This window comes from Trematomus bernacchii, unplaced genomic scaffold (genome assembly GCF_902827165.1).
Source record: "Trematomus bernacchii unplaced genomic scaffold, fTreBer1.1, whole genome shotgun sequence".
In the NCBI taxonomy this organism is placed as follows: domain Eukaryota; kingdom Metazoa; phylum Chordata; class Actinopteri; order Perciformes; family Nototheniidae; genus Trematomus; species Trematomus bernacchii.
In genome coordinates, this window is record NW_022987740.1 from 147,140 (window position 1) to 167,500 (window position 20,361).

The following is a 20,361-nucleotide window of genomic DNA, read 5'->3' on the forward strand; positions in this document are numbered from 1 at the left end:
ACCCCTACGTACTTTTAGAGTAAAGGGACGAGACAATCCTTGGTTTCCTGCTGAACTGTCCAGTCTCCTACATGAGAGAAACAAGGCCTGGGCAAAGGCTAGGAAATCAGGCTCAGAGGTAGAATGGCTGCGTTTTAGGCAGCTAAGAAATAGCTTCACTTCACATGTCAAAAGTGCTAAGTCTAAGTACTATCTGTCAGTTACCACAGAAAACCTGAATAATCCTAGAACATTTTGGAAAGCCATAAAATCGATATCCACCGGTGAGATCCGTAATGAGCTACCAGTCCCAGATCTGAGTACATGTACTCTGACTCCAGTCCCAGATCTGAGTACATGTACTCTGACTCCAGTCCCAGATCTGAGTACATGTACTCTGACTCCAGTCCCAGATCTGAGTACATGTACTCTGACTCCAGTCCCAGATCTGAGTACATGTACTCTGACTCCAGTCCCAGATCTGAGTACATGTACTCTGACTCCAGTCCCAGATCTGAGTACATGTACTCTGACTCCAGTCCCAGATCTGAGTACATGTACTCTGACTCCAGTCCCAGATCTGAGTACATGTACTCTGACTCCAGTCCCAGATCTGAGTACATGTACTCTGACTCCAGTCCCAGATCTGAGTACATGTACTCTGACTCCAGTCCCAGATCTGAGTACATGTACTCTGACTCCAGTCCCAGATCTGAGTACATGTACTCTGACTCCAGTCCCAGATCTGAGTACATGTACTCTGACTCCAGTCCCAGATCTGAGTACATGTACTCTGACTCCAGTCCCAGATCACCCAGCAGTTTGAAGAGGATCCAGTTTTTGTGGAACAGATTTCTTTATGGTCAGAAACACAGAAACAAAACAAACCAGTCTCTCATTATTAACTGATTTAAAATATATATTTATTGATAACTTGGTGAAATGTACAAGCTATAGAAAGAGAACAATCCCCTCTTTATAAACCTCATGGGTAAAACAGATCTAAAGAAGCATAACAGGTAATACTCTGAAAGGGCATTGTGCACAATGAGCCGTTTCAATCTTATATTATAAACTCATATCATTTGAGAATGTGATGCATTTCTGCTGCTCTTTAAAGGTGGGGTAGGTAAGTTTGAGAAACCGGCTCGAGATACACTTGTTGTTATATTCCATGGAATGCTCTTAACATCCTGATAGCAATGAATATCTGAAGTGCTTTGACAAAAAATCCATAATAAATATCACCTGTGGAAGCTGTAGTACTGTAAAAAGCACGACCAATCATCTGAGCCGGCCCGGCTAAAATAACTGGATGGCCTACCTGCCTGTCAGCCTTCCATCTGTGCACAAACTTATCTCGTGCCCTCATTGGTCATGTGCGCGTTCGTGTGTGTTGGAGGAGGGGCTCTGTGAGGAAGTGGCAGATTTTCTCCGGTTGTGTATTTTCAAATTCTAGCGATCTCGAGCCGATTTCTCAACCTTTAAGAAGCCAATCAACAGTAACTAAGTACATCAACTCAAGTACTGCACTTTAAGATACTTGTACTAAAGTGCATCTCCTGCTACTATATACTTCCTCTCATATCAATGTGAATGTACTGATATAGTGAGATGTTTCATTACAGATTGAACTACCCAGCAGTGATTGGAATGACTCAGATCTTGTGAAACAAATGACCAAACACTCAGATCTTTGACTGTGATTTGAACCTTTAACACTATTTGAACCAAAGGGAGAAATATAAACCTCACGCTGGTTTCTGAACAATCACCAGACAGTTTCACAGAGAGACTGAGCTGCGAGGGTTTAGATATAGAACATTCAATATGTCTGAAGGTGATGTGAGCAGTGATCGATGGGTAGGTCTAACAGGTGATATAGTGTTAAATACTGACTGGGACTCCTTCCTGTGGATGGATCTGACAGGAGGGTCAGGGAACTGGGACTCCTTCCTGTGGATGGATCTGACAGGAGGGTCAGGGAACTGGGACTCCTTCCTGTGGATGGATCTGACAGGAGGGTCAGGGAACTGGGACTCCTTCCTGTGGATGGATCTGACAGGAGGGTCAGGGAACTGGGACTCCTTCCTGTGGATGGATCTGACAGGAGGGTCAGGGAACTGGGACTCCTTCCTGTGGATGGATCTGACAGGAGGGTCAGGGAACTGGGACTCCTTCCTGTGGATGGATCTGACAGGAGGGTCAGGGAACTGGGACTCCTTCCTGTGGATGGATCTGACAGGAGGGTCAGGGAACTGGGACTCCTTCCTGTGGATGGAGCTGACAGGAGGGTCAGGGAACTGGGACTCCTTCCTGTGGATGGAGCTGACAGGAGGGTCAGGGAACTGGGACTCCTTCCTGTGGATGGAGCTGACAGGAGGGTCAGGGAACTGGGACTCCTTCCTGTGGATGGATCTGACAGGAGGGTCAGGGAACTGGGACTCCTTCCTGTGGACGGGGGTACCTGGGGGTCGACGTGTTTTGGAAGTCATATGGTCTGTGTTTACATTAGCAAGTAGCGCTAAGTCGCTAACTAGGAATAGAGGGGTTTGATGCATGACTAGAATGGGTGATCTGTTTGGTATTTTGAGCAAAACACATCATAGACATGTTTTTTTATATATTTGTATATATCTGAGACACACAATATATGCCTAAAAACAGCACGATAGGAGACCTTTAAGGCGAGAGGTTATGAAGGTGGAAGCTACTCGGCCGGGCTCTGGCTGGCGGCTCTCAGCCGGTAGTGGAAGCGTACGTCTGCGTCCGGCAGCAGGATGCCCAGCCCGGCCCGGCTGTAGTCCAGAGAGACCCGGTTCTGACCCGGCTGCAGGTCCAGGTCCAGGTACAGCAGCACCAGACTCAGGAACTGCTTGATCTCGTTGACGGCGAAGTGTCGTCCGGGACACATGGAGGCGCCGGAGCCGAAGGGCATCAGGAAGAACTTCAGCTTCTGCCCGCTCTTATAGAAGTCCGTCTTCACACGGCCGTCCTGGGCGAAGCGGTCGTAGCGGAAAGACTGGAGGAAGAAGAAACAGGTTTATCACCAGGTACGAGGAATTTGACTTGGTGTCATGGTGCATACATACAAAATAACATTACAAAAGATTTAAAATAATACAAAAATATAGTAAACGGGGGTACCTGGGGGTCCTGGTAGATCTCGGGGTATTTTGAGCAAAACACTTCATAGGTTTTTTTACTGCACATATTTTATATTTTATTCCATTCTATTTCTATTTCTATGTGAATACTGCTAATATTTTTTTCTTATTTATTTTTAAATGTTATTATAGTTTTCTTAAAATAGTTTTCTATTTGTGTTTTTAAATTCTTGTTTTACTTTGATGTCTGCACCACGACACCAAGTCAAATTCCTCGTATGTGTGAACCCACCTTGTTTCTGATTCTGAGATATGTGTTTTTATATATCTGAGACCTATAATATATGCCTAAAAGTGGCATAATAGGAGACCTTTAATGTGAAGTGGGTTAACTCTAAACTGGGTTTGAGAAACGGGGGTAATGCTGCGTTCACACCGGACGCGATGCGATGTTTGGGGGCGGGCGATTCCATGTAAAGTCAAAGCAGAGATGTGGACAGACGCAAATTCGCTCCGACGGCGAGCATGAAGCGGTTGATGCGAATGTCGCGGCGCGATTGAGGCGATTGGAGGGGGCCGCGACAACCGCTCAAGTTTAATTTTTTCAACTCGAGCGTCAAATTCCCGTGACGCAATCTCGCGGTAGCCAATCAGCGGTGAGGATCTCAGCCTGCCGTCACTGACCTAGAACCACAAAACCAACACAGCCGTTAGCTGTTAGCACTCAGAGCTCACAGCTCCTCATATCTGTTCAGAAACTCGACAAAAGTTAAACAAGTACAAACCACAGACTGCCTGTGTCATGGTGAATACAGTCGCTGCTTTATTTATGTCTGTATAGGCCGTTGTTGTGAGTGTGGACGGTCGGAGCATATACTGCGTTAGCTTAGCCAATCTCCATTTAGAAAACACGCATTTTAAAAGGTGTTTCTCCTGCCGTGTGTCTGCAGACTTGACAAAGCATTAATTCATGGTTTTTACTAACCGGTATCAGTATGTTCTTACTTCGGCATCATTTAGAAACGTGCATTACAATTAAATCACGGTCAAATATGTCCATCTTGTTGTAGTTGTAGCCCCCTTGCCAGCGCGTCTTGTTTGAATGATGCGAGTAAACACAGCTGACAGCCGCGGTGAAACTCGAGCGTTTAGAGCAATGCGATAGGAGCGATTAGAGCAAAGCGAATATTTGCATCGCGTCCGGTGTGAACGCAGCATAAGAGATGAGATAATACTTTGTTTATCCCGAAGGAAATTGTTGTACCAGAGTTACAAAAATACAATAAATACAGCAGCGTGATAATAAAACTGAACACTAAAAGTGCAGTAAAAAGAGCAATTAAATATCTACAGGAAACATGAAACATAACCTGGGGGTCCTGGTAGATCTGATAATAAACCCGTTTCTGATTCTGAGACATGTTTTTTTATATATCTGAGACCTATAATATATGCCTAAAAATAGCATGATAGGAGACCTTTAATGTGAAGTGGGCGTGGTTAACTCTAAGCGGGGGGTACCTGGGGGTCCTGGTAGATGTCGGGGTCCATGTGCATGCTCTGGGGGTAGAGGGCGATCACGTCTCCCTTCCTCACGGACGCAGAGCGCTCTTCATCCAGACGCAGACTGAAGTCCTCCTGAGACACCCGGATGTTGGTGGAGGCCGAGGACAGACGCAGACCCTCGCTGATGGAGCTCTCTGGGGAATAGAGATGCAAATCAAACATGAGAAACACACTCAACCCTTCAACAGTGTTTACTGACGGGTCGGCAGAGATGGCAAAAGTACACACATCCTTTACACAAGTAGAAGCACAGATACTCGTGTTTAAAAATACTCTGGTGAAAGTAGAAGTACTCACTAAACTTCTTTACTCAAGTCAAAGTGAAGAGGCTTTGAAATGTACTTCAGTAAAAAGTACCCATAACTAGCAGCTGTTTTAAAGAGTACCTGACCTCCCTTTATATTAATAGAACAATAATGTCATTGTTAGCTAATGAATGTTTCCATGCTGAACAACGGCAACATGACAACGTTTTCATTGGTCCCTCTTCTTTAGAGAAGACCAGGAAATGATGGATACACGGATCGTGTTCAAATCAATAGGCACGCAATGACTCTAAAGAATAATGATCACGCCACCAGACACACATTCAAACTAAAGGAACCAGCCTGTTTGGGAAATGTGAGAAGTAGAAAGTACAGGTATTTGAGTTCAACATGTAAGAAGTAGAAAGTACAAGTATTTGAGTTCAACATGTAAGAAGTAGAAAGTACAGGTATTTGAGTTCAACATGTAAGAAGTAGAAAGTACAGGTATTTGGGTTCAACATGTGAGAAGTAGAAAGTACAGGTATTTGTGTTCAACATGTAAGAAGTAGAAAGTACAGGTATTTGAGTTCAACATGTAAGAAGTAGAAAGTACAGGTATTTGAGTTCAACATGTAAGAAGTAGAAAGTACAGGTATTTGGGTTCAACATGTGAGAAGTAGAAAGTACAGGTATTTGTGTTCAACATGTAAGAAGTAGAAAGTACAGGTATTTGGGTTCAACATGTGAGAAGTAGAAAGTACAGGTATTTGAGTTCAACATGTAAGAAGTAGAAAGTACAGGTATTTGGGTTCAACATGTAAGAAGTAGAAAGTACAGGTATTTGGGTTCAACATGTGAGAAGTAGAAAGTACAGGTATTTGTGTTCAACATGTAAGAAGTAGAAAGTACAGGTATTTGTGTTCAAAGTGTAAGAAGTAGAAAGTACAGGTATTTGTGTTCAACATGTAAGAAGTAGAAAGTTCAGGTATTTGTGTTCAAAGTGTAAGAAGTAGAAAGTACAGGTATTTGTGTTCAACATGTAAGAAGTAGAAAGTACAGGTATTTGTGTTCAAAATGTAAGAAGTAGAAAGTACAGGTATTTGTGTTCAAAGTGTAAGAAGTAGAAAGTACAGGTATTTGTGTTCAACATGTAAGAAGTAGAAAGTACAGGTATTTGTGTTCAACATGTAAGAAGTAGAAAGTACAGGTATTTGTGTTCAACATGTAAGAAGTAGAAAGTACAGGTATTTGTGTTCAACATGTAAGAAGTAGAAAGTACAGGTATTTGTGTTCAACATGTAAGAAGTAGAAAGTACAGGTATTTGTGTTCAAAATGTAAGAAGTAGAAAGTACAGGTATTTGTGTTCAAAGTGTAAGAAGTAGAAAGTACAGGTATTTGGGTTCAACATGTAAGAAGTAGAAAGTACAGGTATTTGTGTTCAACATGTGAGAAGTAGAAAGTACAGGTATTTGTGTTCAAAATGCAAGAAGTAGAAAGTACAGGTATTTGAGTTCAACATGTGAGAAGTAGAAAGTACAGGTATTTGTGTTCAACATGAAAGAAGTAGAAAGTACAGGTATTTGTGTTCAAAATGTAAGAAGTAGAAAGTACAGGTATTTGTGTTCAACATGAAAGAAGTAGAAAGTACAGGTATTTGTGTTCAACATGTAAGAAGTAGAAAGTACAGGTATTTGTGTTCAAAGTGTAAGAAGTAGAAAGTACAGGTATTTGTGTTCAACATGTAAGAAGTAGAAAGTACAGGTATTTGTGTTCAAAGTGTAAGAAGTAGAAAGTACAGGTATTTGTGTTCAACATGTAAGAAGTAGAAAGTACAGGTATTTGAGTTCAACATGTAAGAAGTAGAAAGTACAGGTATTTGTGTTCAAAATGTAAGAAGTAGAAAGTACAGGTATTTGTGTTCAACATGAAAGAAGTAGAAAGTACAGGTATTTGTGTTCAACATGTAAGAAGTAGAAAGTACAGGTATTAGTGTTCAACATGTAAGAAGTAGAAAGTACAGGTATTTGTGTTCAACATGTGAGAAGTAGAAAGTACAGGTATTTGTGTTCAACATGTAAGAAGTAGAAAGTACAGGTATTTGTGTTCAACATGTAAGAAGTAGAAAGTACAGGTATTTGTGTTCAACATGTAAGAAGTAGAAAGTACAGGTATTTGTGTTCAACATGTAAGAAGTAGAAAGTACAGGTATTTGTGTTCAACATGTAAGAAGTAGAAAGTACAGGTATTTGTGTTCAAAATGTAAGAAGTAGAAAGTACAGGTATTTGTAAAAGTAAAAAGTAGTGGAGTAAAGTACTGATACCAAAAAAAAGTAGTTGAGTACAGTAACAAAGTATTTGTACTCCACTACTTCCCACCTCTGCTGGTCGGAGAATAAAAAGATCTTGTGTTAAACACATTCAGTCCCATCAGACCAGAACATCACAGTGATGCAATAAATGACTAATTATTTTTTTCACTTAAATGACAGAAATTGTGAATGGTACAGATGGAGCATCTTATTTCAGACTCCAGCATACAGCTTCCTGCCTACTACCAGCCAGTTACCTGCCTAAGACCTGCCAAAGACCAGTATCTGGGAATGTTAAGCCCTCCCACTATTTTCCAAGAGGGCGTTGCCAGATTTTCAATTTCAGGATTTAACCAGGAGATGGCGCTATATATTAAATAACTATGGCCAAACTAAGACTTAGTTTTTCACAAGAGAAAATGCAGATATTATATAAAAAACTAAAGTTAAAATCTTGTTTTTAATGCCCCAAGAGCAATAAAAACACTTGTTAAAAAAATCCTGAGTGAGGCTTTCATAAATTGCATTTAGCTGACGCTTTTATCCAAAGCGACTTACTATTTAATAAAGGATAAATGATTATTCATAACAAATATGAGTGATGTGTGATTATTATTCATGCTATATACTGATATAGGGCTAAGTAAGCAATCAATCCTGCAAATTAACCCTTAGTTGTTCAATATATTTATTCAGACAATGTGAGTAGAAATACAGAAATTCTGCTCCCACCTAAGGCCAACGTTGCAATATTACAACATTTCCCTAAAAACTTACCAAAACGTAAACATTTTTAAAACTCTTTAATTTCTGCTCCAGAGGCCAGGGGTTAAATTGGGATTTGATATGTGGGGGGGCTCTGTTAGAAGGTGCGACGGGGGAGGGGGGAGAGAGTTAGACGCTCGTGAATTGTCAACGGGGGGGGGTTGACATCAGAGCATCGTCCTATGGGCTTAGCCCCGGACAGGTACAACAGGTATTCACTCAGAGGGGGGTAGGTACCTAATGCCACACATTTACATGTAGGCAAACAAAATCAACATACAGTAGGGGGTGGGGGATGGTGAACGGTATGGTCAATGTTTGTAAACACAATCCCCAGGATGTGTCCTTATCAAACCAAAATAGAAAATGCAGATATTACACTCAGACATTGGAAAAGTCTATGTTAAAAAGCCTCAGTCATGTTCAGCTATGTTACTATTTATAATGTTATTGTTGTTACAACAGAAGATGTTTTTCTTTATATTGAAGTTAAATGCATCAATCTGGTGCACTTTGAGGTCAAAATTAAGAGATTTATGGATACCGCTGGAAAAAGCTGTGTGTGAAAGTTTAAATCTTCCTTATTGAGCTTTAAAACAAATGAATAACGACTATATATAATAATAAAATAAACACCGGCTGTTGTTATGCCTGCTGTAACGTTAAATTACTCCGTTCTCCGCTTAAGTAATTATGCCGTTACAAGCTTCATAGTTGTATTTATCATCTAAATTTGCCGAAACAAGTTTAATATTCTGAAAGCCAAGACTTTGTTTATTTGAAATCAGATGAAAACAAACTGTAACGGAACCTGCCGTGTTATCTTGATATTTCCGGCACAGACCCTTTCATACCGGCAATGCGCGATAGAAACAACAGGAACTGCGACAGCATAAATATGCGAACACAAACCTACAGACTGCTGGAGAAGAGATATCACAGGGGGGGGTTGGGACACACACATTGGCCAATTAGTTTTAAACAAAGAGTATAGCCTACTCAACATAGGGGGGTGGGGGCTGGTGAACGGTATGGTCAATGTTTGTAAACACTGTGACATTTTGACTTTATTTGAGAGACACGCTACCATGGAAACCAAACAATGGTGTTGCTGTATTGAAGTCCGAGTGGAAACAGTCATATTTGGAGCGTTATGTTAGAATGAAACAGCCAGGTCGTGACTCACAAAAAAAAAGTGTTACTTCACTAACTGTAAGCTTGTCACTCAGAGTAACCTACAGTTAACCTCTTAAGCCCTGAGCCTGTTTTTCAGGTCTCAGGCTCGAAAATGACATTCCCAGAACAAATGACCATATCTTCCCTTCTAAAAGGGTTAAATTAATAATCTTTTTTCTCAAAGTAATGATAAACCTGTGAGTTGGATGTAGAAGTGTCAGAATCAATATAGATGTTTTTTATTTTAAAGAAAATTCAGATTTTACATAGTAAAAAACTGTAAATTATAGTGTCCGTCCAAAAATTATTTTTTACAGATAGTGAAAACTATCCTTGGATGATGGGTTAGTAGACTAAAAGCTTTAGGAATCCAAAGTACAACATATAATAAGTACCCTGTATCAAGATTGATGCAAAACAAGTGAAATTTGACCTTTTTAGAGAGATTTAGCCAAAAACCCCCACTTCTGGGGTCATTTGGGTGGATATGACCTATCTCTGGCCCCCCTTGCTCGATTTTGATGAATGAAATCTCTTTATAACCGCTAGAGCCAATGGAATCGAGGGAAAGTTATATACACACCAACACGTTAACAAATAAGGAGTGAGAGTGACGCGTTACCAAAACCGGAAGCTGCATACACTCTGGTGGCTACCATTAGCAGCTAACTTTTCCGCTCCGATTTTTACATAAAAAAGGGAATTATGGATTATAAAGAATTTTTTAAAAGGCACAGGTACATTATCAACCTATGGATCAACAGTTGTAGATTTTTTTTTTTTCGTTTTAATGCCATTGAACACGTCTTTTGACCTAATTGACAGCTACGGTGAGACGATCTGCCGTAAAAGCTCCGTAAAGGTATGTGTTGTGATGTCTGTGTTTGCTTCCCCTGTCGCAATTTAGGATCGCTCAGTGATGATACTATACCTAAATAATCAGTGGAGTCTCAGCTTTAATCGGCTATATTGTATGTGCAGCTACGATAAGTAATAAGGGTATTTTTATCTTGAATTGTGTGCCGCAGTGCGTTTGAATTTTTTCGCTCAGGGGTCATTTAGACGCTTCTTATGAGACTTGTGTTTTGTTTTGGTAAAAATGGTTCATATCTTCAGTTAGCTGAGATTCTTCCCGTTAATCTGGTGCTACACATTAATAGTTTCATAAATGTTAAGAAGCCCTGAGACATTATCTCGAAAACAAAACGGTGGGAGGGGTCCAATGGGGGGACCGCCGTGCTTAAGAGGTTAACTTAACTGTTGGAAAAGAAAGATCAGGGGGGGAGAGAGCTGTGGGTGATGGGCCATTTGGTGTGTAAACACACAGCTGAGAGCTGCCGTTTCATTCTGACTGTTTAAAAAACGGTAACAACGGACTATTTTTCTTGGCGGATGCATGTCAATTTAAATCAATACATACAACTATTTTTTAAATCAATAAAAACATTTTCTAAATCCATAAAAGCATTTCAATTAATATTGGGAGTCATGTCGTTACTTTGTTGAGAATGTGGCCATGTAATAAGCGGGATAATTTGCAGCGACTTGGTCATTATGGGGAAAATAACACCCAGGGATCAAGATCCCTCCGCTACGCGGATCTTGATCTGCCTGACAAGGCTCCATTAAAATATAAATATTTTCAGTGAATTACTGAGTTTAGGCACGTTAATAACATTTTAATGAAGTTGAATACAGTTGACAATTTCATGTCAATTCGGCGAACATAAACATAAATGATCGTGGTGAAGATGATGATTAAATTAGGATTAAAAATCGAGAGCCGGCTGCATTTCCTCTCGTTCGTTTTTTTCGACTAAACAACATTATTTTGTTAAATAACAACATGGTGATGTTTTGTAAATGATTACATGTCTTATTTAGCACAGACTATGATCCTATCCGTGACATATGGATCTTAACAAAGATCCGCTATACATTAGTACCAGACATACTGTACATTGTGGTGATTGACATTATTCACCCACGGATCTATGGGTTGGGGTATTGTTCCGCACGGACATTTTATGGCGGGTTTCCACTACACGGCCTCGCTCGGCCCCGCTCGGTATGGCTAGGCCTCGTTAGGACTGGCTCACTTTATGGCGCATTTCCATTACAGTTTAGGAACTGGGGTAGTATCTATAGTAACGCAGTGTAGGCGGAGCCGTGACGTCATATTCAATGAGAACCCCAGAAAAACAACACAGCCGTTAGCTGTTAGCACTCAGAGCTCACAGCTCCTCATATATGTTCAGAAACTAGACAAAAGTGAAACAAGTACAAACCACAGACTGCCTGTGTCATGGCGAATACAGTCGCTGCTTTATTTATGTCTGTATAGGCCGTTGTTGTGAGTGTGGACGGTCGGAGCATATACTGCGTTAGCTTAGCCAATCTCCATTTAGAAAACACGCATTTTAAAAGGTGTTTCTCCTGCCGCCTGTCTGCAGACTTGTCAAAGCATTAATTCATGGTTTTTACTAACCGGTATCAGTATGTTGTTACTTCGGCATCATTTTGAAACGTGTATTACAATTAAATCACGGTCAAATATGTCCATCTTGTTGTAGTTGTAGCCCCCTTGCCAGCGATGCTCTCTCTAGTTTAGCATACTCAGCCCGACTCAGCCTCGTTGTCTCTGGCCCTAGACCCACGATTTTATGAGGCCAGAAAAACTGTGAATTAGGACCCGCCGGCCGGTACTAGGCCAAGTGGAAACGCAACCAAAGACGGGCCGCTGACGTCACAGCCCTCTTAAACCGTGCTCCGCGCTGTAGTGGAAACGCGCCATTAGTGAACCAGACCAGCTGTTTCCGCCGGTCTTCGCTTCCCGGGCATGAAGTTGTTTACATGTGTGTTCAGATGCTAAATAAAAGTTTAGCTTGTACTTTTGATACCCCGCCTCCGACTGCCGTCTCTCGGCACCACAACATCCAGTTTACTGTATCGAAGTTGATTTCACATGAGCTCCAGTGTGGAACCCCACTGCACCCCCTGGTGGATCAATGATCCATTGCAGCTGGCTTCACAATAATTACATTTATTTATCACGGGGGCGGTATCAAGTCAGACTGGGGGCCGGCTCTTCATCACGAACCGATCACGGGCCGATCACGGACCAATCACGGACCAATCACGACCCTCGCGTTTCAAACTGTCTGAAATAAGATGCTCCATCTGTAAATAGGAAGGATTTGGACCATAGGGGAAATAAGGTTTTGTCTTAATTTTGAGATTTTTGAGAAAAAGTCATAATTTTTAGAAAAAGTCATAGTTTTAAGAAAAAGTCATCATTTTTAGAAAAAGTCATAATTTCTAGAAAAAATCATAATTTTAAGAAAAAGTCATCATTTTTAGAAGAAATCTGATTTTGGAGAACAACTCAGATTTTGGAGATTTTTAGAAAGTTAGAATTTTTAGATTTTGAGAAAAAGTCAAAATATTTGAGAAAAAGTCAGAATTTTTGAGAAAAAGTCAGAATTTTTGAGAAAAAATCAGAATTTTTGAGAAAAAGTCAGAACTTTTGAGAAAAACGGACTTTTGAGATTTTTGCAAAAAAGTCTGAATTTTGTGATTTTTGAGAAAAAGTCAGATTTTTGAGAAAAAGTCACAATTTTGGGATTTTTAGAATTCTCTTGAGAAAAAAGCCAACATTTTGGAAAAAAAGTCAGTATTTTGTACATGACAGGATGTATGATTACCTAGAAGAGCATCAGGACTGTTTGAGGCATATGATAGCTATGTGATTAACATGATGATTCAGCCTCTATGGAGATAGACATATATCAAGCATGCTCATTTCTGACGTGGAGCTAATCTGAAGTAAACATTGAATACTGCTTTCTATTCCTCCATCTTGTGACTGTGTAACTCCCTCTCTTGGATATCAGCATGTGAAGGACACTGTTCAGGAACTAGTTGATGCTCTGTATGTGATGACTCCTTCCATTCTGGAGAGGATCACAAACACACCCTTTTACCCCGGGGGATACCACGGAGAGACCGGAGCGCTTCCACGCTGCTGCTTTCGCCTGTCCTTTGCTGCTGTGAGGAGGAGGATTTTTGCCCCAGGAACATCGCGAATACTGTGTGCTGGTCTGGGAAAATGGCCCATATCGTGATTCTGCTGTGCCTGTTAACTGTTCTGGACTATGAGAAGATCTCTAGTCATCCTGAAAAGCCTACTGGATTCAGGTCTGTTCTGCCACCCGCAGTGGGCATCCCCTGCAAAGGGTCGGATGTGTTACACAAACAGTTACCGGTTGCCTTGTCGCAGACAATCTGCTCGACAAAATATGTTTGTCTTTTTTGTTTGCCTGCGATGATGGTACTTCAGGACTGCTTCTTGAACTCTAATCAAACTCTCACAGACTTTTCCGGTGATTCTAAAGTAGATGACAATGTGTGTGTGTCGTTTAAGAGGAAAAGATGCCTGTTTTTTTTGTTGTTATTACTGTCAGGAAATGTCCAACCTAACCCTGGTCCGCCCAGTAGCAGTACATGGTGGTGGGCTGTTACAGACCCCCCTCAGCTGTCAAGGACTCCTTGTCTTCACTAGCAAATCTTTTATCACAACTAGACTACAAGGAAATAGTGCTACTTGGAGATTTGAACTGGGACTGGTTAACTGCAGTATCAGAGGATTTTAAAAACCTTTGTATCTCTCTGAATGTTACTCAGATTGTTGACAGTCCTACTCGCCCTAACATTAAGTCCCCTAATAAATCCTCCCTAATTGATCTCATTCTAACTAATGTTCCCTATAAATACTCATCTGTGGGAGTCTTTGTGAATGATGTGAGAGACCACTGTGCTGTAGACACAATTAGGGACACTAAGGTCCAAAAGGTTAAACCCCGTATTATTATTAAGAGACACATAAAACATTTTGTTCATGATCTGTTTGGGTTTGATTGGGGAAAAATCGATCTGTGTGCTGATGTAGAACTGCATGGTCTTATTTTTATCTTGGTTTTATGGAGATTATTGATAGACATGCACCCCTACGTACTTTTAGAGTAAAGGGACGAGACAATCCTTGGTTTCCTGCTGAACTGTCCAGTCTCCTGCATGAGAGAAACAAGGCCTGGGCAAAGGCTAGGAAATCAGGCTCAGAGGTAGAATGGCTGCGTTTTAGGCAGCTAAGAAATAGCTTCACTTCACATGTCAAAAGTGCTAAGTCTAAGTACTATCTGTCAGTTACCACAGAAAACCTGAATAATCCTAGAACATTTTGGAAAGCCATAAAATCGATATCCACCGGTGAGATCCGTAATGAGCTACCTCCGTGCCTTACCACAGCATCTGGCTCTATATCGGACAGGGCCACCATGTTACATTGTTTTAATGAGCATTTTGTGTCCTGTGGCTCTCTGTTTGATTCTGTCACTAACTCTGCTTCTGTGAACACCACAGTCTGTGACTCTGAACAATGTGCTCTGGAAAACCCTTTCAGTTTTACTCCTTTTACTGTTAATGTTGTTCATGAAGCTTTAACCAAGTTAGATCCTAAGAAACCGGCCGGCCCGGACAACGTAGAGCCTTTCTTTTTAAAGATAGCTGCAGATTTTATTGCTCCACCTCTCACTACTCTTTTTAACCTCTCCCTCAGCACAAACACAATTCCTAAAGTATGGAAGTCAGCGTATGTCCTGCCTTTGCTGAAAGGAGGGGAGGCAACTGTTTTAAATAACTATAGACCAATCTCTAAATGGTCAGTTCTGGCTAAGGTTCTTGAACGCCTAGTGAGTGAGCAGGTAAAGGAGTTTCTATGTAACAATGACATCCTGTCTAAACATCAGTCAGGCTTCAGAAAGCAACATAGCACCATCACTGCCACAATGAAAGTGGTGAATGATGTGGCGAGTATTTTAGATAATAAGCAGAGTTGTGCAGCTCTATTTATTGACCTTTCCAAAGCGTTTGATACCGTCGATCATCACATCTTAAAGCAGAGGCTACTCAGTATTGGCTTATCCAGTCATGCAGTGGGTGGTTTGTGAACTACCTCTCTGAAAGGTCCCAATGTGTTCACTTTGATGGGCTGTCTTCTGAGTGGTTGAACATTGCTAATGGTGTTCCTCAAGGTTCTGTTTCAGTCCACTTTTATTCTCCATCTACATCAATAGTTTAGGTGAAAATGTGGATGAAGCTACTTTACATTTTTATGCGGATGACACCGTGATGTACTGTGCAGGTCCCTCCATTAAGGAGGCTGGTGTTAAATTACAGGCTGTTTTTAACATTATTCAGACTCAGCTCTCTGAACTTAAGCTTCTTTTAAATGTTGATAAAACCAAGGTAATGCTCTTTTCTAAAGCTAAAAAGACTCCAGAGACTGTTTTAGATATTGTTACTATGCAAGGACAAGTACTCCAAGTGGTTAGCTGTTATAAATACCTTGGTATCTGGCTTGATGATTGTCTTACTTTTAAACTTCAGGTCATTAATCTGCTTAGAAAGCTGAGGGTTAGATTAGGTTTCTTTTTCAGAAACAAGTCCTGTTTCTCACTTGAGGCCAGGAAAAGGCTCTGTGACCTTTTGGCAAGTAGCTATTGCCTGAGATCCCAGGATGTGTTTTTATTACATGTGCCAAGTGCTAGGACTGTTTTAGGTGCTGAAGCTTTTATGTGCGCTGCTCCTCTAGCTTGGAACACCATGCAACACACATTGAAACTGAGCATTTTGATTCCCTTGCATCATTTTAAAGCACGGCTGGATGAAATGTTATTGGATACCTGTCACTGTGAATAGGTGCTAATGTATACCCCTGTAATTATGTTGTGATGTCCTTTTTGTTTTCTGTTGTTTTATGTGTAACTAATGTACCGCAGGTCTCCCTTGAAAAAGAGATCGTTGATCTCAATGGGATTCACCTGGATAAATAAAGGCTACAAACAAACAAACATGGATCCTGAGATTGAAGCTCAAGACGGTGTTAGTGATGTTTTCCTAACTCTTACCCAGGAGCACCATGCTGTCCAGCTGCTCTCTGCTCAGCGTCAGGTCCTCCTCTGGGCTGAACTTCCCCCCCGACAGCCTCAGGACCTCCAGGACCTCCTGCCGGACGGCCTCCAGCGCCTCGGGGTCCCTCAGCAGGAAGTAGAGCACCCAGAAGCAGGCGGGCACCGTGTTGCCCACCGACGCCCAGAGGATGGCAAAGTGATGGGCTAAAGCAGAGCAAAGGTCATCAGTACAGTGGTCTGTTTCCAGAGTACTGAGCTCAGGTCTGTTTCCAGAGTACTGAGCTCAGGTCTGTGTCCAGAGTACTGAGCTCAGGTCTGTTTCCAGAGTACTGAGCTCAGGTCTGTTTCCAGAGTACTGAGCTCAGGTCTGTTTCCAGAGTACTGAGCTCAGGTCTGTTTCCAGAGGACTGAGCTCAGGTCTGTTTCCAGAGTACTGAGCTCAGGTCTGTTTCCAGAGTACTGAGCTCAGGTCTGTTTCCAGAGTACTGAGCTCAGGTCTGTTTCCAGAGTACTGAGCTCAGGTCTGTTTCCAGAGGACTGAGCTCAGGTCTGTTTCCAGAGTACTGAGCTCAGGTCTGTTTCCAGAGTACTGAGCTCAGGTCTGTTTCCAGAGGACTGAGCTCAGGTCTGTTTCCAGAGTACTGAGCTCAGGTCTGTTTCCAGAGTACTGAGCTCAGGTCTGTTTCCAGAGTACTGAGCTCAGGTCTGTGTCCAGAGTACTGAGCTCAGGTCTGTTACCAGAGGACTGAGCTCAGGTCTGTTTCCAGAGTACTGAGCTCAGGTCTGTTTCCAGAGGACTGAGCTCAGGTCTGTTTCCAGAGTACTGAGCTCAGGTCTGTTTCCAGAGTACTGAGCTCAGGTCTGTTTCCAGAGTACTGAGCTCAGGTCTGTTTCCAGAGGACTGAGCTCAGGTCTGTTTCCAGAGTACTGAGCTCAGGTCTGTTTCCAGAGTACTGAGCTCAGGTCTGTTTCCAGAGTACTGAGCTCAGGTCTGTTTCCAGAGTACTGAGCTCAGGTCTGTTTCCAGAGTACTGAGCTCAGGTCTGTTTCCAGAGTACTGAGCTCAGGTCTGTTTCCAGAGGACTGAGCTCAGGTCTGTTTCCAGAGTACTGAGCTCAGGTCTGTTTCCAGAGTACTGAGCTCAGGTCTGTTTCCAGAGTACTGAGCTCAGGTCTGTTTCCAGAGTACTGAGCTCAGGTCTGTTTCCAGAGTACTGAGCTCAGGTCTGTTTCCAGAGGACTGAGCTCAGGTCTGTTTCCAGAGTACTGAGCTCAGGTCTGTTTCCAGAGTACTGAGCTCAGGTCTGTTTCCAGAGTACTGAGCTCAGGTCTGTTTCCAGAGGACTGAGCTCAGGTCTGTGTCCAGAGTACTGAGCTCAGGTCTGTTTCCAGAGGACTGAGCTCAGGTCTGTTTCCAGAGTACTGAGCTCAGGTCTGTTTCCAGAGTACTGAGCTCAGGTCTGTTTCCAGAGGACTGAGCTCAGGTCTGTTTCCAGAGTACTGAGCTCAGGTCTGTGTCCAGAGTACTGAGCTCAGGTCTGTTTCCAGAGGACTGAGCTCAGGTCTGTGTCCAGAGTACTGAGCTCAGGTCTGTTTCCAGAGGACTGAGCTCAGGTCTGTTTCCAGAGGACTGAGTTCAGGTCTGTTTCCAGAGGACTGAGCTCAGGTCTGTTTCCAGAGTACTGAGCTCAGGTCTGTTTCCAGAGTACTGAGCTCAGGTCTGAGTTTTAACATGAGCTTTTTTGTTTTGTTTTAATGTTCTGTTTTGTGTTTTTTATTAAGATTTCCAGTACTGTATGTTGCATGTTTTTATTTGATAGTATTTCATTGTTTAAAATGAAATGTGTCTTTAGGTTGACTGATCTGTTCGGGGACTACAGATGAAAAATAGCCTCGTGGCTAACTCTGGATTAATGTGCACTGTCCCTGTTAAAGGTCTCAGATAAGACATGTCTCTGAAGTGTCCTGCTCCAGACCCCAAACAGATCCTTGTAGCCACCCCCCCCTCTCTTCCAGCTGTTACTAAGGACATGTCTCTGAAGTGTCCTGCTCCAAACCCCAAACAGACCCTTGTAGCCCCCTCTCCCTCTCTCCCAGCTGTTACTAAGGACATGTCTCTGAAGTGTCCTGCTCCAAACAGATCCTTGTAGCCCCCCCCCTCTCTTCCAGCTGTTACTAAGGACATGTCTCTGAAGTGTCCTGCTCCAGACCCCAAACAGATCCTTGTAGCCACCCCCCCCCTCTCTTCCAGCTGTTACTAAGGACATGTCTCTGAAGTGTCCTGCTCCAAACCCCAAACAGACCCTTGTAGCCCCCTCTCCCTCTCTCCCAGCTGTTACTAAGGACATGTCTCTGAAGTGTCCTGCTCCAAACAGATCCTTGTAGCCCCCCCCCCTCTCTTCCAGCTGTTACTAAGGACATGTCTCTGAAGTGTCCTGCTCCAAACCCCAAACAGATCCTTGTAGCCCCCCCCCCCTCTCTTCCAGCTGTTACTAAGGACATGTCTCTGAAGTGTCCTGCTCCAAACCCCAAACAGATCCTTGTAGCCCCCCCCCCTCTCTTCCAGCTGTTACTAAGGACATGTCTCTGAAGTGTCCTGCTCCAAACCCCAAACAGATCCTTGTAGCCCCCCCTCTCTCTCTCTTCCAGCTGTTACTAAGGACATGTCTCTGAAGTGTCCTGCTCCAAACCCCAAACAGATCCTTGTAGCCCCCCCCCCTCTCTCCCAGCTGTTACTAAGGACATGTCTCTGAAGTGTCCTGCTCCAAACCCCAAACAGATCCTTGTAGCCCCCCCCCCCCTCTCTCCCAGCTGTTACTAAGGACATGTCTCTGAAGTGTCCTGCTCCAATCCCCAAACAGATCCTTGTAGCCCCCCCCCCTCTCTTCCAGCTGTTACTAAGGACATGTCTCTGAAGTGTCCTGCTCCAAACCCCAAACAGATCCTTGTAGCCCCCTCTCCCTCTCTCCCAGCTGTTACTAAGGACATGTCTCTGAAGTGTCCTGCTCCAAACCCCAAACAGATCCTTGTAGCCCCCCCCCTCTCTTCCAGCTGTTACTAAGGACATGTCTCTGAAGTGTCCTGCTCCAAACCCCAAACAGATCCTTGTAGCCCCCCCCCCTCTCTTCCAGCTGTTACTAAGGACATGTCTCTGAAGTGTCCTGCTCCAAACCCCAAACAGATCCTTGTAGCCCCCCCCCCCTCTCTTCCAGCTGTTACTAAGGACATGTCTCTGAAGTGTCCTGCTCCAAACCCCAAACAGATCCTTGTAGCCCCCCCCCCCCCTCTCTCTCATCAGGAGAACTCTCCCAGCAGAAACTCAGCTAAATGCTGCCGTGACTAAACTCCATATCCTGTTCCAAACCACATGAAGGATTCTCTCTGAAACAGCATGGAGCTCAAACTCTTTCTCTCTCTCAGGTTTACCACAAGGTGACTTCCTTTTGATTTCCTGCTTCTTCACACATGCTCTCTCCAGTACAGGTTAGCTCTGAGTGTTAGCATGCTAATGTAAACACAGACCATATTACTTCCAGAACACGTCTTATTGTTTCTGACAGCAACCTTTCTGATTGGCCCGTGGGTGTAAAGCCCGCCCACATTTTAGTAATGTGGTCATGACGCAGCAAATCTGGATCAGCTCCGTTGTTCCCCCGTTTTTAGAGATGTGGGTACGGAGGAAAAGAGAGAGGGGTTTATTTCCTGACACTTTGAGAGTCTCTTGAAACACCGGGGACACACCGGGTACACACCGGGGACACACCGGGGACACACCGGGGACACACCGGGGACACATAGTGATGTAGAGAAGACATCAGAGAGTGACTTTGCATGATAGGAGACCTTTAAGTCTCAGGTATCCTCAGATGAAACATACCTCCTTTATCGGTGTCCCTCAGCGAGGCGTGTTGATCCAGAAGCTGTGATCGGGTCTTGATCAGCTGAGAAGTTCCCGTCCAGCTCGACACCCTGACCGGCAGGAAGCGATTGATCAGTTTGCTCCGGACCGCCCGGGTTCTGCCCAGCAGGCCGATGGGAACCTGGGCGATGAGCAGTGGGAACATGAACACTATTACATGATATTATGATCTCCCACCTGGGCGATGAGCAGTGGGAACATGGACACTATTACATGATATTATGATCTCCCACCTGGGCGATGAGCAGTGGGAACATGGACACTATTACATGATATTATGATCTCCCACCTGGGCGATGAGCAGTGGGAACATGGACACTATTA

The 20,361-nt window shown here is 43.1% G+C and overlaps 2 protein-coding genes across 3 annotated transcripts in view; both read right to left on the reverse strand.

Annotated features, from left to right (window-relative positions):
- Nucleotides 1–872: 872 nt before the first annotated feature.
- Nucleotides 873–2,584, reverse strand: LOC117496334 (gamma-hordein-1-like). 2 transcript variants are annotated; one of them, XM_034148016.1, is made up of 2 exons: nucleotides 1,959–2,584; nucleotides 873–1,913 (listed from the first exon to the last, which is right to left on the reverse strand). In XM_034148016.1, exons 1-2 carry the CDS (start codon nucleotides 2,538–2,540, stop codon nucleotides 1,764–1,766), a joined length of 732 nt encoding a protein of 243 aa, XP_034003907.1. In that variant the 5' UTR covers nucleotides 2,541–2,584; the 3' UTR covers nucleotides 873–1,763. The 2 variants fall into 2 exon arrangements, with proteins under 2 accessions (XP_034003907.1, XP_034003905.1); XM_034148014.1 differs by having other exon boundaries at nucleotides 873–2,340; nucleotides 2,386–2,571.
- The window catches only part of LOC117496333 (cytochrome P450 7B1), a 23,770-nt gene continuing 4,294 nt past the window's right edge, over nucleotides 886–20,361 (reverse strand). Inside the window, exons 4-7 of the mRNA XM_034148013.1 lie at nucleotides 19,996–20,158; nucleotides 16,117–16,323; nucleotides 4,608–4,786; nucleotides 886–3,001 (exon numbers count right to left, since the gene is read on the reverse strand). Coding sequence (XP_034003904.1) covers nucleotides 2,690–3,001; nucleotides 4,608–4,786; nucleotides 16,117–16,323; nucleotides 19,996–20,158 — 861 coding nt within the window. The 3' untranslated portion in view covers nucleotides 886–2,689. The remainder of the gene's footprint in view (nucleotides 3,002–4,607; nucleotides 4,787–16,116; nucleotides 16,324–19,995; nucleotides 20,159–20,361) is intronic.

What these genes read in the sequence shown, in the direction of transcription:
- LOC117496334 (XM_034148016.1), bottom strand. Translation starts at nt 2,540, where the DNA reads ATGCATCAAACCCCTCTATTCCTAGTTAGCGACTTAGCGCTACTTGCT. An exon ending in AGGAGTCCCAGTTCCCTGAC is followed by an intron (nt 1,914 to 1,958) that starts CCTCCTGTCAGA and finishes CAGTTCCCTGAC; the next exon opens with CCTCCTGTCAGATCCATCCA.